We start from the raw sequence: 13,111 nt of genomic DNA, 5'->3' as shown, positions 1-13,111 counted from the left end.
AGTGACAGGGATTACATGAGCGAATCCATGCAAGATTCTGGCTGCATGCCCAGCCCGTGGGGATCTCATCACCCTCCTCCTCCTCGTTGATCACTGACATTGTTAAAATCATTTTAAAATCACGTGTCTAAGCCCATCACTGCCCTGGTGTCTTCACCTCCACACTCCCGGCACGAAGACCCTCTAAGGTACCCCACAGCCGGGCTGGAATCCCTTGCTCCGCTCGTAAAATAAGGGAAAGACGTGCATGTCTCAGCTACAGGATGGTGTCTGACACATCTGCACCTGTGGCCCAGCACTTAGCTCATTGTAGGTGCTCGGTGCCTCTTTGCCATGGTTGATGCTGATGATAATAATGCCACGGGGGGACAGAGGGAAGAAGACGAGAAGGAAGCTCAGTCTGTCCGTCCGTAGTGAGGGGACACTGGGCATCCAGCTCTGTGCAGTTTCACAAACACCCGTATCTGGTACCCTTACAACAGCGGGCACAATCACAGGCCAAACATTTGTGTGGTGCTTCAGAGTTTGTGAAATATCCTCATATCCCTCACTTCATCCGGCCTCACAGCAACCCTGCTGTGTGGTTGCCTAGGGCTGCTGCAGTGAAGTGCTGTAAACAACAGAAATGTATTGTCTCTCGGTTCTGGAGGCTGGAAGTTGAGATCAAGGTGTCTGCAGGGTTGGCTCCTTCTAATGGCTGTGAGGCAAGGATCCGTTCCAGGCCTCTCTCCTTGGCTTGTAGGTGGCTGTCTTCTTCCTGTGCCTCTTCATATTGACTTCCTGCCATGTGTGTCTCTGCAAATTTCCTCTTTTTATGAGGGCATCAGCCCTATTGGATTAGGACCCACCTGAATGACCCCATTTTGACTTGACTACCTCTATAAAGACCCTTTCTCCAAAGAAGGTCACAATTCTGAGGTGCTGGGGTTTAGGGCTTCAACACATGGATTTAGGGGGACACAGTTCAATCCATGATGCCTGCCAAGGCCAAGGTTGTTATCACCCTTTCCCACATGAAAAGTCCGATGCTCAGATTTACTCTGACCAAAGTGTAAATCAAGGGACCCTGAAGGCCAAGTCTCTTGATTACTGGGTTGCTGTCCTCTGCCACCACAAAGGCAAACACACCCATACATTCCCTCGACCCTTCCTCACAAATGCTGCATGCCCACCGGGGATGTGTAAAAGCAGGAAGGAGCTTGACTTGTGGGTAAGCAGCTTCCTCTGGCAAAGCAGCCTCTCGGGTGTGGCCCTCTAGATGTGCCCCCCACTTTGGCACCTTCACCCTCCACATTCCTGGTTTTCCAGGTGCTGAGAGCTTCATTCAGCCCTGACTTCAGTCTCCTGCATGGGTAGGAATCTCAACAGTGATTCTCAAGCTGGGGAAAGATACTTATGTATTTTACCTACAGAATTATCTGGAGAAGGAGGGCAGGTGGATGCCTCTGGCGCCACATCTGAACGAGGGCCCCCCACCCTTTCCTGCCGCCCCCCACCCTCAGAACCCCGTAGCAAGAAGCCATCCCCCAGGGGGCTGCCTCTCAGGACTGCTAATGGTGTGTCTGGTGAAAACGGTGGGACTGGCTTTCTTCTTGGCCTGAGACCAAAAAAATCACAGGGAGGAGATGGCAAATTAAACAAACCTCCCTGCGACGGACGCTATTTACTGGCTCCGTACTGGCAGCAGCCCTCCAGGGATCCTGGGGAACCATGGACTGGGCCAGAGATAAAACTCCCTTTTCAGGACGACAAGCCAGGGCTGAAATACCATGCAGATGCTGCTGCCAGGTGCCAGTGGCGCTTTGGGGACTAGTTGGGCAGGCATCTGGGAAGGACAGGGACTCCCACTGCCCACCCCCCCCTCTATCTGTCTATCTCCCTCACACAGAAACAAGCCTGTGTCTCCAAAGAACCTATTTTTTTTTCACTGCAGTGGGAACGTGCATGTGCAAACCCACACACTCATGATCGCTCACACTCACGTGCACACCTGCATATGTGAGAAGCAGGAAGTATCTTGAGCTTTGTAGGTGAACAGCCTACAAAGCCCGGCAAAGCTGTCACTCCCTTCCCCACCTTTCACCCTCCCCACAGGATGGAACCCCCCACTTGTGACCCTGGGGGGACGGAGAGAGTAGGAGATAGTAAGAGGTAGCCTACCTGGGCTCCTCCAGTTGTGATCCCATTGACGTTGGCCGAGATCCAGGTGCTGGTGTTCAGAGACACCAGGAACAGGAAATGGGCCCTTCTCTGGTCTGTCAAATGCCAGGAGAGGCTGGCATGGAATGTCTTCTGCACTAAGGTCACTGCTGTGGGAGGTTATAATTAGATCACGTGAACTTTGAGCCGCCACCTCAAAGCAGGCCCTTGGTGGCTGAATCCTAACATTGCAGTCATGGGTTTTTAGCATCAACAGTGATGTCTTAGGAGAGAAAGCCAGTCATTTTAGGCAAGTGTATGAGGGTAAAGTCTAAATTAAACCCAAATGAACCAAGCCAAACAATGAAGGCAGAGGAGCAGTGACGAAGGCTTTTCTAACTCCAGGAAGATGCTTGGATAGTTGGGGTTTTCAGTACAATTACAACTCAAGAAATAAAATATGGTGCCATCACTGGAAAGTTCACACAGAGAAAGGAGGCACCACCATCCCTGCTCTCAGGGACTCAGGATCTGAAGAGGTGGGGGTAGGGGGGCTGCAGGGTGGGGAATCCGACCCAAACGTTACTGTGAAAAGAGCACAAAGAAGGTGTCCTGAAATCTCAGTGGAGAGAAACCGAGAGAACATCTGGTGATGGGGAAGTGACTTTTGACAAGGCTCTTGAAAGCTGGGTAGATGCCATCGTGTGGAGGGCTGTGTGGGTTGATAGGAGGCTTGTTCATTTTCATTGAGAGTGGAAACAACACGAGCAAATGCTGGAAGGCTTTAATCCCGATCTTCTGTGAATTACCCAGTAACACTGCAGATCACGTTCTCTCTCTTCTTCCGTGAGATGCGAAGAGGAACAAGGGGCTTTGAACGCTGCTCCTAAAACCATACACAAACACAGACTATTCTACCAGAGGCTCTTGCCCCTTGACGGTCCCAGACCTGGGTGCCCTCGTGGACTTGGACTCAACTCAGGGAATGGAATGGAGATAGGAAAAAGCCAGCAGCCTCTCCCTTGCCCCGTCAGCAGTGGGGGATCGCTCTGTCTTGGTGTCTGATTACTGTGCTTCCTCCTTCTAGATAATCCCAGTGACAGGCCCCCGGGAAGGGGGCACCAAGGTCACCATCCGAGGGGAGAACCTGGGCCTGGAATTCCGGGACATCGCCTCCCACGTCAAGGTGGCCGGCGTGGAGTGCAGCCCTTTGGTAGATGGCTACATCCCTGCGGAACAGTAAGTGGAGGCCGTCTGAGACATGGGAGGAGCAGGGAAGAGAAGTCCATATAAATAGACGGTTGGGGTTGACTTACCTTCCCCGATCAACAATAGATGGTCTTAGAACTTATGGACAGAAAAGGAGAATGTCCCTCACGTTCTAGGGTGTGGGGGACTCCTACAACTCCCCAGCCCCCGAACTAGCTAGCTGCCATATTGGGGGAAGTCCAGAAAGGGGAAGGGGGAGATGGCTGGGAGAAGAGGGGAAAGTGATCGTTACCTCCTTGAGGTGTGAGGTTGAGTAGGGACAAGACAAAGCAAAATCAAAATCTGCAGAAGTGTGAGTTCAGCTCCTTACCCGAGCTCCCTCCGCTGTCCCTAACTCCCCACCGCTGTCCTCCCCCAATTACAGAAGAAGCTAATCCTATGCTCCCCTCTATGGAGGCTGAGAATGAACCTTCACACCCACTCTCAGGCCTGTGGGGACTTGGATTGTTTTTCCCCAGCAAAGTCTGCTGGTCCACGGAGTGGGCCATTCAACGAGTGACCTTGACCTCTAACCTACATGGCAGGGAAGGTTTGTGAGTCATGTATTGCCTTGTAAATAAGTAAATACAATTTTCCAGCCCAGCAAACACAAGCATGAAATAAATACTCACCAGCGCAATAGAATCTATATTCTACACCCTGTTTGCTGCCCCTCCCGGAGTGCAACCTTGCCACTTGTCCCCGTGTGCATAAGTTATTGACTCTTTGCAAGGGCTCACTTAGGTAGGTGAGTGCGTTTATGCTTGTGCTGGCTGAGTCGTACCCAGATTGTGTGATTCTGGAACCATCAGTCCTGCCGTCCTCAATTCCTCCTTGATTTCCGTCTGGTTCTTCCCAAAACACTCGTAGTAGATAAGATGATTGAAGGCTCCAGGCTTGGTAGGACCCATCCTGGTCCATCATCACTTACTTACCCAAAAACCTTTCTGTGGCTCCTTCAACTTTTTGTCCTTCCTAGAACAAAACCAAAGCAGGCTGCTACGGATATATTGTGATTTGGGGAACTTTAAAACACCCTACTCTGGACTTGTATAGCCAGATATAAAAAATATTATAGGGCTTCCCTGGTGGCGCAGTGGTTGAGAGTCCGCCTGCCGATGCAGGGGATGCAGGCTCGTGCCCCGGTCCGGGAGGATCCCGCGTGCCGTGGGGCGGCTGGGCCCGTGAGCCATGGCCGCTGAGCCTGAGCGTCCGGAGTCTGCGCGTCCGGAGCCTGTGCTCCGCGACGGGAGAGGCCACAGCAGTGAGAGGCCCACGTGCCGCAAAAAGAGAAAAAAAAAATATTATAAAGCCACGAGATTAAATATCGTGATACTTGTTAGATCAGTGGAATAAGATAGAACACCAGAAAAAGAATCTTGATACATAAAAATTTAGTATGTGATAAAGATGACATTTCAAATCAGCAAGGAAAGCAAAGCTCATTCAATAAGTGGTACAATTTCACCCCTTGGAAAAAGTACAATATCAGATTCTTATTTCACATTATACACCAAAGTAAATTCCAGATGGATTAAAGAGTTAAGGGTAAAAAATGAAAATGTGAAAGGATTAGAAGAAAATGCAGGTGAGAATTTATTTGATTTCAAGAAAGGGAAGGTGTTCCAGGTATAACTGCAAAAGAAAAAATTATAAAGGAAAAGGTTAGGAGATTTGAGTATGTAAGACAAAACTTGTGCACCAAAAACTCTGTGTGCAAAGTAAAAATATGAATGATAAACTGAGAGTATTGTTATGGCCTGTTACAGTATGATTTTTCTTAACATTTAAAGAGGTTAGATAAAAGATATAGATAAAAGGCAACTATCACAAAATTAGCAAACAGCATGAATGTGCAATTCACAGGACAGACAAAGAACTAAAGTCATATTAAAAAAATGTTTAACATCAGTAGTAACCAATGAAATGGGGAACAATTTTTAAAAGTTAATGCCCACCCAGTGCAGGTGAGAGGCATAAGAAATGGCACATTCATACATTCATGTCGGGAGGGTAAATTGGGACGACCTTCCTGGAAGGCAGTTTGGAAATGCAGGTCAAACATCTTTAGCCTGGGCATAATACTTTTAGAACTTTCCCTAAATAAACAATGCACAAATAGTTATTTGCAAGAATGCTTATTTTGGCCTTATTTGTAACAGTGAAAATGTGGAAGCAATTTGTATATCTAAAAATAGGGAATTAATTAATTTAATAAATTATTGTCTATACATAGGACAGTAAACTACACAACCATTAAATGTGATATGTAGAAGAACCATGACCAGGCATATACTCAAGGTATATTAAGTGAGAACACAGCTTCCCAAGCAGAATACAGAGTTTATAATTAATTTTGTAAAAGGAAAGCAAGACTGGAAACTTGTACACCAATATGTTGACAATGGATACCTCTGGGTGATGCAGTTGGGGTGGGAGTGGAATTTAGGTATGGCAAGTGCTTTTATGTACTTTTTAAAAAACTGAACATGGATTAATTATGTTATCTGAACAGAAAAGCATATATTTTTGCTAGACTCTCACACAGAACGTGAAAGCCATAAAGTAAAAGAATGAGCAGTTGAACCACACAGATAGTTTTAAACTTTCAAATGGCAAAAGACTTTATAAACCAAGTTGAAAAACAAGGGATCGACTGGGAGAAAATAATTTCAGTATTTATTATGGAGAAAAGTTAATTCTCCTAATTCAGAAGCTCCTACAAAAAGATAATCCATCAGCGAAATAAAGAGAGGGCATCAGACAAGTCACAGGGAAGGCTATATAAGATTTAAACACACACACACACACACACACACACATACAATACATGCAACCTCACCAGTAATCAGGGGAATAAAAATGAAATTGAGATTTTTTTTCCTATTGTATTAGAAAAAATTTTAAAGGACTGATAATATCTAGTGTTGGACAAAGAGTGAAGTAATCCCACTCAGTTGCTGTTGATGGAAGGAAAAATTGGGATAGTCCTTCTGGACCATTATTTCCCACTACTATCAAACATTAAAAGCACAAATAATCCTTCTCAGAAATCTGTTTTAATAAATATGCAATGCTTAAGGAGGTGTGTAGGTTGGTTCATTTGGCGGGGTTATTTGGAGTAGGAGAAAAATCAGGGTAAGTTAAATATATAACAATAGGAGGCTGGTTAAATAAATGATGACACAGGCCTCTTACGAAATACCATGAAGCTGTTAAAAAGAAGAAAGCGGAGCTGTGTGTACTGTGACATTAGGAAAAGTCCATGCTGTTTTGTTGAGTAAAAAGGGAGGGGTTAAAAATAATGGGTGGTTAAGTTCCACTTTTATTTTTAAAATCATGTATATGTTTCTTTACATATGTACATTTGTATATAATTGTATACGTGTATATATACCCATTTATGTTTATATGCGTGCGTAATATCAGACATAAATATATATACACACGTGGATATATGGGCACATCTATATATTTGGGCAAGTTGCCAAACTTTTCTGTGCCTCAGTTCTTCATTTATAAAATGGAGATTATATATGTTATATATTTGCATAGGTCTACAGAAAGGTCTGCAAGGATTTATTTATACACCACCGTTTTGAGAGATAGTAGTGAAGAAAGGCACACTTTATTTTACTGTCACGTTTTGATATTGTCTCGCTTTCAAAGGGTATGAACCAATTTTGTAAGTGAAACAATAAAAAAATTTTTAAAGGGGAGAATGTATGACTCTCCCCCACCCTTTCCCCTCCCCCCGGCATGAAAACCCCCTCCCCTGCCAGGCCCCCGGTGGGGACTGGGAGCAGAAAGCATTGCCTGGGGTAGTCCATGCCTTGGGAGCAAAGAGCTCCTAGGCGAGGACTTGCAAACCTTAGGTCCCTGCTCCGAGGTCCCTGTCTGATGGCTGTGTGCCCTTGGTTAAGTCACATTTTACCGAGAGCCTCTAAGGAGACCCCTGTGGGTCACACTTCCTCATTTCCTGAGAACCAGGGAGGAGCCCCCGAAGGGAGGAATCAGGTATCTTTCACCTCCTCCTTCCCTGCCCATCCCTGAGATCTTACTACAGAGAAGGAGGCCTGGGTAGGTGTAGGGCCCAGGGGTCACGGCAAGGAGGCCTGTGACCCTCCTGTGACCCATGGGGGTCTGTCCTCTCCACCCTGCAGGATCGTGTGTGAGATGGGGGAGGCCAAGCCCAGCCAGCACGCCGGCTTCGTGGAGATCTGTGTGGCTGTGTGTCGGCCCGAGTTCATGGCCAGGTCCTCGCAGCTCTATTACTTCATGGTGAGTCCCGGCCACCAACGGCCTGGCCAGGCACAGGCCACAGACCTCTTTACCATGATTGCTGAGCCCTTCTAGACCTCTGTGGGCAAACCCAGGCCAAAGTCGTGGGAGTCCCGTCCTGCAGCGCTTGAGAGCACAGCCTTGCAAGCCGGGAAGACCTGGATTCACATCCTGGCTGGGCTGGGCTGGGCTGGGCTGGGCTGGGCTGCAGCTCCAGGGAGGTTGCTTTGGCTCTCGGGCCCCAATGTCCCCTTCTGGCTGAGTGTCAGCGTGACACGGTGGGTGAGGATGTGGGCTGTGCCTGGGGACTCCTGGGATTTGAGCCCTGGCTCTGCCGCTTATTACCTGGGTGGACTTGGGCAAGTTGTTTAATTTTCTGTGCCTCAGTGTCTCCATTTGTAAAATGGGGATGATAATCATAAGCATCTATCCCATGGTATTATTGTGAAAATTAGATAAAATAGATTTATCGCCTCTAGTGTCACTGCCTTTACGATGTCTATGATTGCCACCATGACTACTGTGCCCTGCCCTTTCCCCATGTGCTGGCACCCCACCACTTCCATCCCATTATCCCCAGTCATCCCACCTTCCTCACTCACCATCGTCCTATCCCTGTCTTACTCCCTCTCGCCCCAACACCCTTCCCCACATTTCCCTCCCCACCGCAAGGCCTCTCTGCAGATCTCACCCCTGCCCTCACATTCCCTCCAGCCTGGACCCTCCCTGGCCCCTGAAAAGGGCACCAGACCAGCCCTGGTGAGGGGTTCTGTGAGCAGGGGGACTTGGGAACCTCCCTGCCTTGTGACGACAGGGATGCTGGAGACATGAGCACATCCCCTGCTACATACATTGCATCATTGCCAAAACTGTTTTACCATCCAGTTAACTTCTCTGGTTAATGCCAGATGTGACGAGATCATTTCCTCATGATTCTGAGCTGCTTTTGGAAGCTGGAAACCTGAAATGATGGATTTTATGACTGGGTATCAAATGCCCGGAAATATGTCATAGAAGCCCATTTTTCTCCTTCCTTCCTTCCTTCCTTCCTCCCTCTTCTTTCATCTGCCTTCCTCCTCTTTCTTCTTCCTCCCTTTAACTGACAACCATGTATCACCTTGCAATACCTCTCCCTAGGTTATTTGATAAATACTTGCTTAATTGGTTGCATTTTATAGTATAGTTTGATGGGCCTGGCTTGCAGGTGTTACAGTGATGAGTCAGACCCCATGCAGCCCCTGCCCCAGGAGGCCCACAGTCCAGAAGGAGAGAGGAGATGGAGGACTTTCACATGATGTGACTGGGCGGAGGGTGGGGGTGGGTGTGAACCTGGGAGGGATGTGCCTCAGATGCCCCTCTCTGCCTGGATCCTGACCTCTGCACTCCGCCCTCTCTACCCTTTGAAAGCTAACCAACCTTATAAACATGGCTGCCACTAAACCCACACAGGAGCTCACTTAGAGGAACACACACGTCATGGATTTAGTGGATGTGTATAGTTTTACCTATTCGTTTAGCCTTTGTACTCCCACCTTCTTCGGAAAGGATTTGAGGGAATTTCCAAGTTAAACCCAATATACCTTAAGACAACTAGTGATGAATGTATATATATTTACATAAATGTATATATATATAGTATATCATATATATATATATTTATATACACAGACATTGTTATTCCAGCAGAGTTGAGATAACGAGAGGGAGAGAGAGACTGAGGTGGGCAGAGACACGGACAGCGCTCCCCAAGCAGTTGAGAGGTGTGGCGTGGCATACGAAAACTGGGTATGAAATCTGGCTCTGAAATTACCTGGCAGCTGTGGTAAAAGGGAGGACACCGCTGCATGGCCAAAGCAAGCACTGGATTTCCTTGGCCAGTCAGTTACCTGGAACAGTTTTTATCCTGTGGTCTCTGCGGTGACAAAGTGAACGCTACCAGAACGGCCGCTACTTCATTAAGCTGATGTTTCCTTCGGGCCTCAGCTGTCTCTGCTGTGTCTCCAGCCAGGCTTCTTACCTTTGTGACTAATTCAAAGGCCGCCGCCCCCTGGATGTCCTGCCATCACCTCCCATGGTCCGTCAGCTCCCGTAAACGGCGTGTCCCCCTCCCTTGCCCATTTCTGTCAGTGGCCTGTCACCCAGGCCCACCATCTTGGTGGCCTGTGGCTCGGCTTCCCCTAATTCCTGATGTCAGTCCCTCTATCACCATGTCCTGGAGTCTTACTTTTCCCATTCCCTTTGCTACTGCAGTGGCCCCCTTAAATCCCTGCCATTTGTCTGAGCCCATTCTAGTCCAGCCACACTGGGGGATACCATTTTCTTCATGTCAGCCCCCAGCTCAAGAAGAGCCCAGGGTGCCCACTGCCTCTAGACTTTGTCCAGGTTCCTTGGTCTGTTCTGCCCTGCCTGTGCAATCCTTCCTCAAGCCTTTGAGTGGCCTGACTCCCTTCCCTTCTCTGTCTCTGTCTTCTGTGATACCTGCTCTTGGGCTTAATTCTTATAACACATCTATGTGGTAGACAACCAAAAGCCCCTTCTGCTCAAAGGGAGGGTCTTTCCTGCGTGAGTGTTTCTACCCTGGGAGCAGGATGTGGTTGGATGTAAGGTATTACGGGAAGGTTTCAAGGAAGGAGCCAGAAGGAAAGGCAGGATCTGCCTAAGGCCGAATACAGTTTTCCATATGGATCTCGAGTAGGGGGAGGCTGTTCCCGGCATAAGGTGTGACATGGAAGGGCACCAAAAGATGGGAGCAGAAGGGAGTGGGGAGAGGGGGGTTGACGGGGACGAGGAGAAATTGGAGCAGAAGGGCAGGGAAGGTGCGAGTTGTTGCCACAACAACAAAACGCATTGGTCCAGTGGGTCCCTGGGACTCAGACTCGTGTTCACTTTTCTATTGGAGGCGCTATCCTGGCAATGCACATCCGCTTGGGAAGAGCTGTGGGGGGTAGAAATGGTGCCATGGACCCCAGTCTCCTCCCAGACCCCAGTTTGCATGAAGGACCTGGTCATTGAGCAACCCCCCCTCACTGCTGACAACAGAGCTCCGAGGGGTTCGGGGTGGGAATGAGGGGCAGAGGTCCCCCGTGAGTCATACCAGGGAGGCAGGAGGGACAGAATGCCCCTCTGTCACACGCCCCCCCCACAGCACCTCTGAGCCTTCACTGCCTTCCCACCCTGCCAGGCAGCTGGCAGGTGGCACTCTTGGGACCCCCGTGGAAGCCCCTGGCGAGCCCCTTCTCAGGGGGGCCTCTCAGGGCCTGGGGATGCTGGGGAGCCCCTCCCAGTGCCGAGGTTTGGGTCTGCCTCAGTTTCCCTCCACAAATCGGGCCAGGCTCTGATGTGTGGGTTTATTCACCCAAAACCCCGACACCAAGGCCCATAGACCGCAGATCAGCACTCTTGGGCTGTTGCCAGTTCTATCCCTGGAGATCTCTGTAGAGGCAGCACTTTTCCCCCCTCTTTGCCTCCATCCAGGGGGGGAGCCAAGGGGAAGAGATGGCAAATAATGCCGAACTTGATTTCCCGTGCAGACCCACTGACAAATATTTATGAAGCAAATGTTGAATAATTAACAGTTTCTCCCAACTTTAAAACGTGTCTCCATATCATCCTCTCCCCACCCCCAGAGTAACTCAGCACCCAGCCAGCCCCACACAGGAGGGCCACTGCAAAGCCAGCAGGATTCCTCACTTGTACCCCTTCCAGGCCCCTCACCCCTAGGCTGCCAGGGAGCTTGTTCTCCTCTCCACGTTGCCCCTTACCCCTTAAGTAACTCCCTCACTTTCCCTTTCCTCTCCGGGGGGTGGGGGGTCAGCAGGAGGCAGGTCTGAAAGCTCTCCCTTTACAGACAGTGGGGCGGAGGCACCATCTGTGGGAAGTTAGAACCAGAAAACAGGCGCCTCTGAGAGGACCACTTTTTGATTCTTTGAGATCAGAAAGGGTAAGTGACTTGTGCTGAGTCACACAGCACGGCGTAGGCAAAGCTGAGAAAGGAAGGCTCTTGCAGCAGTCTCATCCCGCCCCCCATAGCGCGGGTCTCGGGTTGAGCCAGAGCCAGCATAAGCCGTTCCTCGGCTTGGCTTGGTGGGTGTCACGGGGCTGCTGCATGTCCCCACGCGTGTGCCCTGTGTGGGGACTGGGGCGCACACGTGCCAGGCCTTGGGGCTGCAGGCTTCGCTGGGGCTTCTGTTCTCCTCCCCTAGTGTTATCGATGGATCGAGGCCTCTCGGAGGGGAGGTTGCCTGCCCGCTCCGAGGAGCTGAGTGGGTTCAACTTTTGGTGCAGAATTCTCTAAGGGAGTAAGAGAAGAGAGAAATCTTCATTTAAATGCAGATACAGGCTTCTCACCTGGGACTTAGGAAAGTTTTTTCCATTAAAATGCTAATGAAAGAACAAACTGAGACTCCAAATCCTCAGCTCACAGATCCTCCCCCATCCCCACCCCCATCCCCACCCCCATCCCCAATCTGTCTCTTCACTCAGTCCACTGACCCTTCTTTGCTTCTCCTCCTGGGTTTCCCTGGGGCTCACACGTCTCATTGCTCTGGCCGCTGGGTGCTTTGGGCAGCTCTCTGGAGAGGCCCGTGGAAGGGGCAGCTTACCTTCCTGAAAGCGACCCTCACTGGAGACTGGAGAGGTGGTGGAGAACTCCAGCTCTGGAGTCAGTTCTCAGGCCGCTTCTTTGCTCTGTGACCTCGGAAACTTTACTTAACATCTCTGAACCTTGTCTTTAGATGGGGAATAATGCCTACCTTGTAGAACAGATAGGGCGATTGAAAAAAAATGTATATCGCACTGGAGATACACATAAAATATAAAGCCTGTCGCTTAAAAGGTCACTGCGTAGTAGCTAATGTGATTATGACTGTTCTTGGCGTAGAGAGGCACGTGCTCGCCCGTCCCCGCAGGCCTTGGTAAACTGAGCCTGCTCCCTGGGAGGCCGCCATGACTAAGGGTTCCAGAAGGCGAGTGGAATCCGGGAGTGGGGTGCTTCCTCAGGCCACATCCTTTCCTGCACAGACGCTGACTCTCTCAGACCTGAAGCCCAGCCGGGGGCCCATGTCCGGAGGCACACAGGTGACCATCACGGGCACCAACCTGAACGCGGGCAGCAACGTGGGGGTGATGTTTGGGAAGCAGCCCTGCCTCTTCCACAGGTAACTCACCTCAGGGCAGGCTCCAGGGTTCGCAGCCCAGAGGGTGGGCGGGGCTGACAGGCAGCAGACTTCCGGCTAACCTTCTGGAGGTGCCTGCCCCTCCCTGAGAAAGTGACCATTCGCTTTGGGAGAGGACTTTCTGGGCATACTTGGCTGTGGCTCAGCCCGGGGACCTGCCAGGCCATCCCTTCCGTGGAACGGGCCATCGTGCCGTTGCCCACGGTTTAGCCTTGGTGCCCGCATACCACCCACTGTGCAGGACCCTAGGGTTCCACGGGACACAGTTT

The 13,111-nt window shown here is 49.9% G+C and overlaps 1 protein-coding gene across 2 annotated transcripts in view; it reads left to right on the top strand.

The window, feature by feature from the left end:
* Positions 1 to 13,111, top strand: part of PLXNA4 (plexin A4) — a 614,743-nt gene that overhangs the window by 544,107 nt on the left and 57,525 nt on the right. For both annotated transcript variants that reach the window (XM_081243430.1, XM_081243431.1), the window contains 3 exons: positions 3,227 to 3,378; positions 7,551 to 7,668; positions 12,688 to 12,824. In XM_081243430.1, the coding sequence (XP_081099556.1) occupies positions 3,227 to 3,378; positions 7,551 to 7,668; positions 12,688 to 12,824 (407 nt within the window). The remainder of the gene's footprint in view (positions 1 to 3,226; positions 3,379 to 7,550; positions 7,669 to 12,687; positions 12,825 to 13,111) is intronic.

The sequence above is a fragment of the Mesoplodon bidens genome (assembly GCF_964165515.1).
Source record: "Mesoplodon bidens genome assembly, chromosome: 9".
In the NCBI taxonomy this organism is placed as follows: Eukaryota; Metazoa; Chordata; class Mammalia; order Artiodactyla; family Ziphiidae; genus Mesoplodon; species Mesoplodon bidens.
The sequence above is the reverse complement of the archived record's forward strand: the minus strand, read 5'-3'. Positions and strand labels throughout refer to the sequence as shown.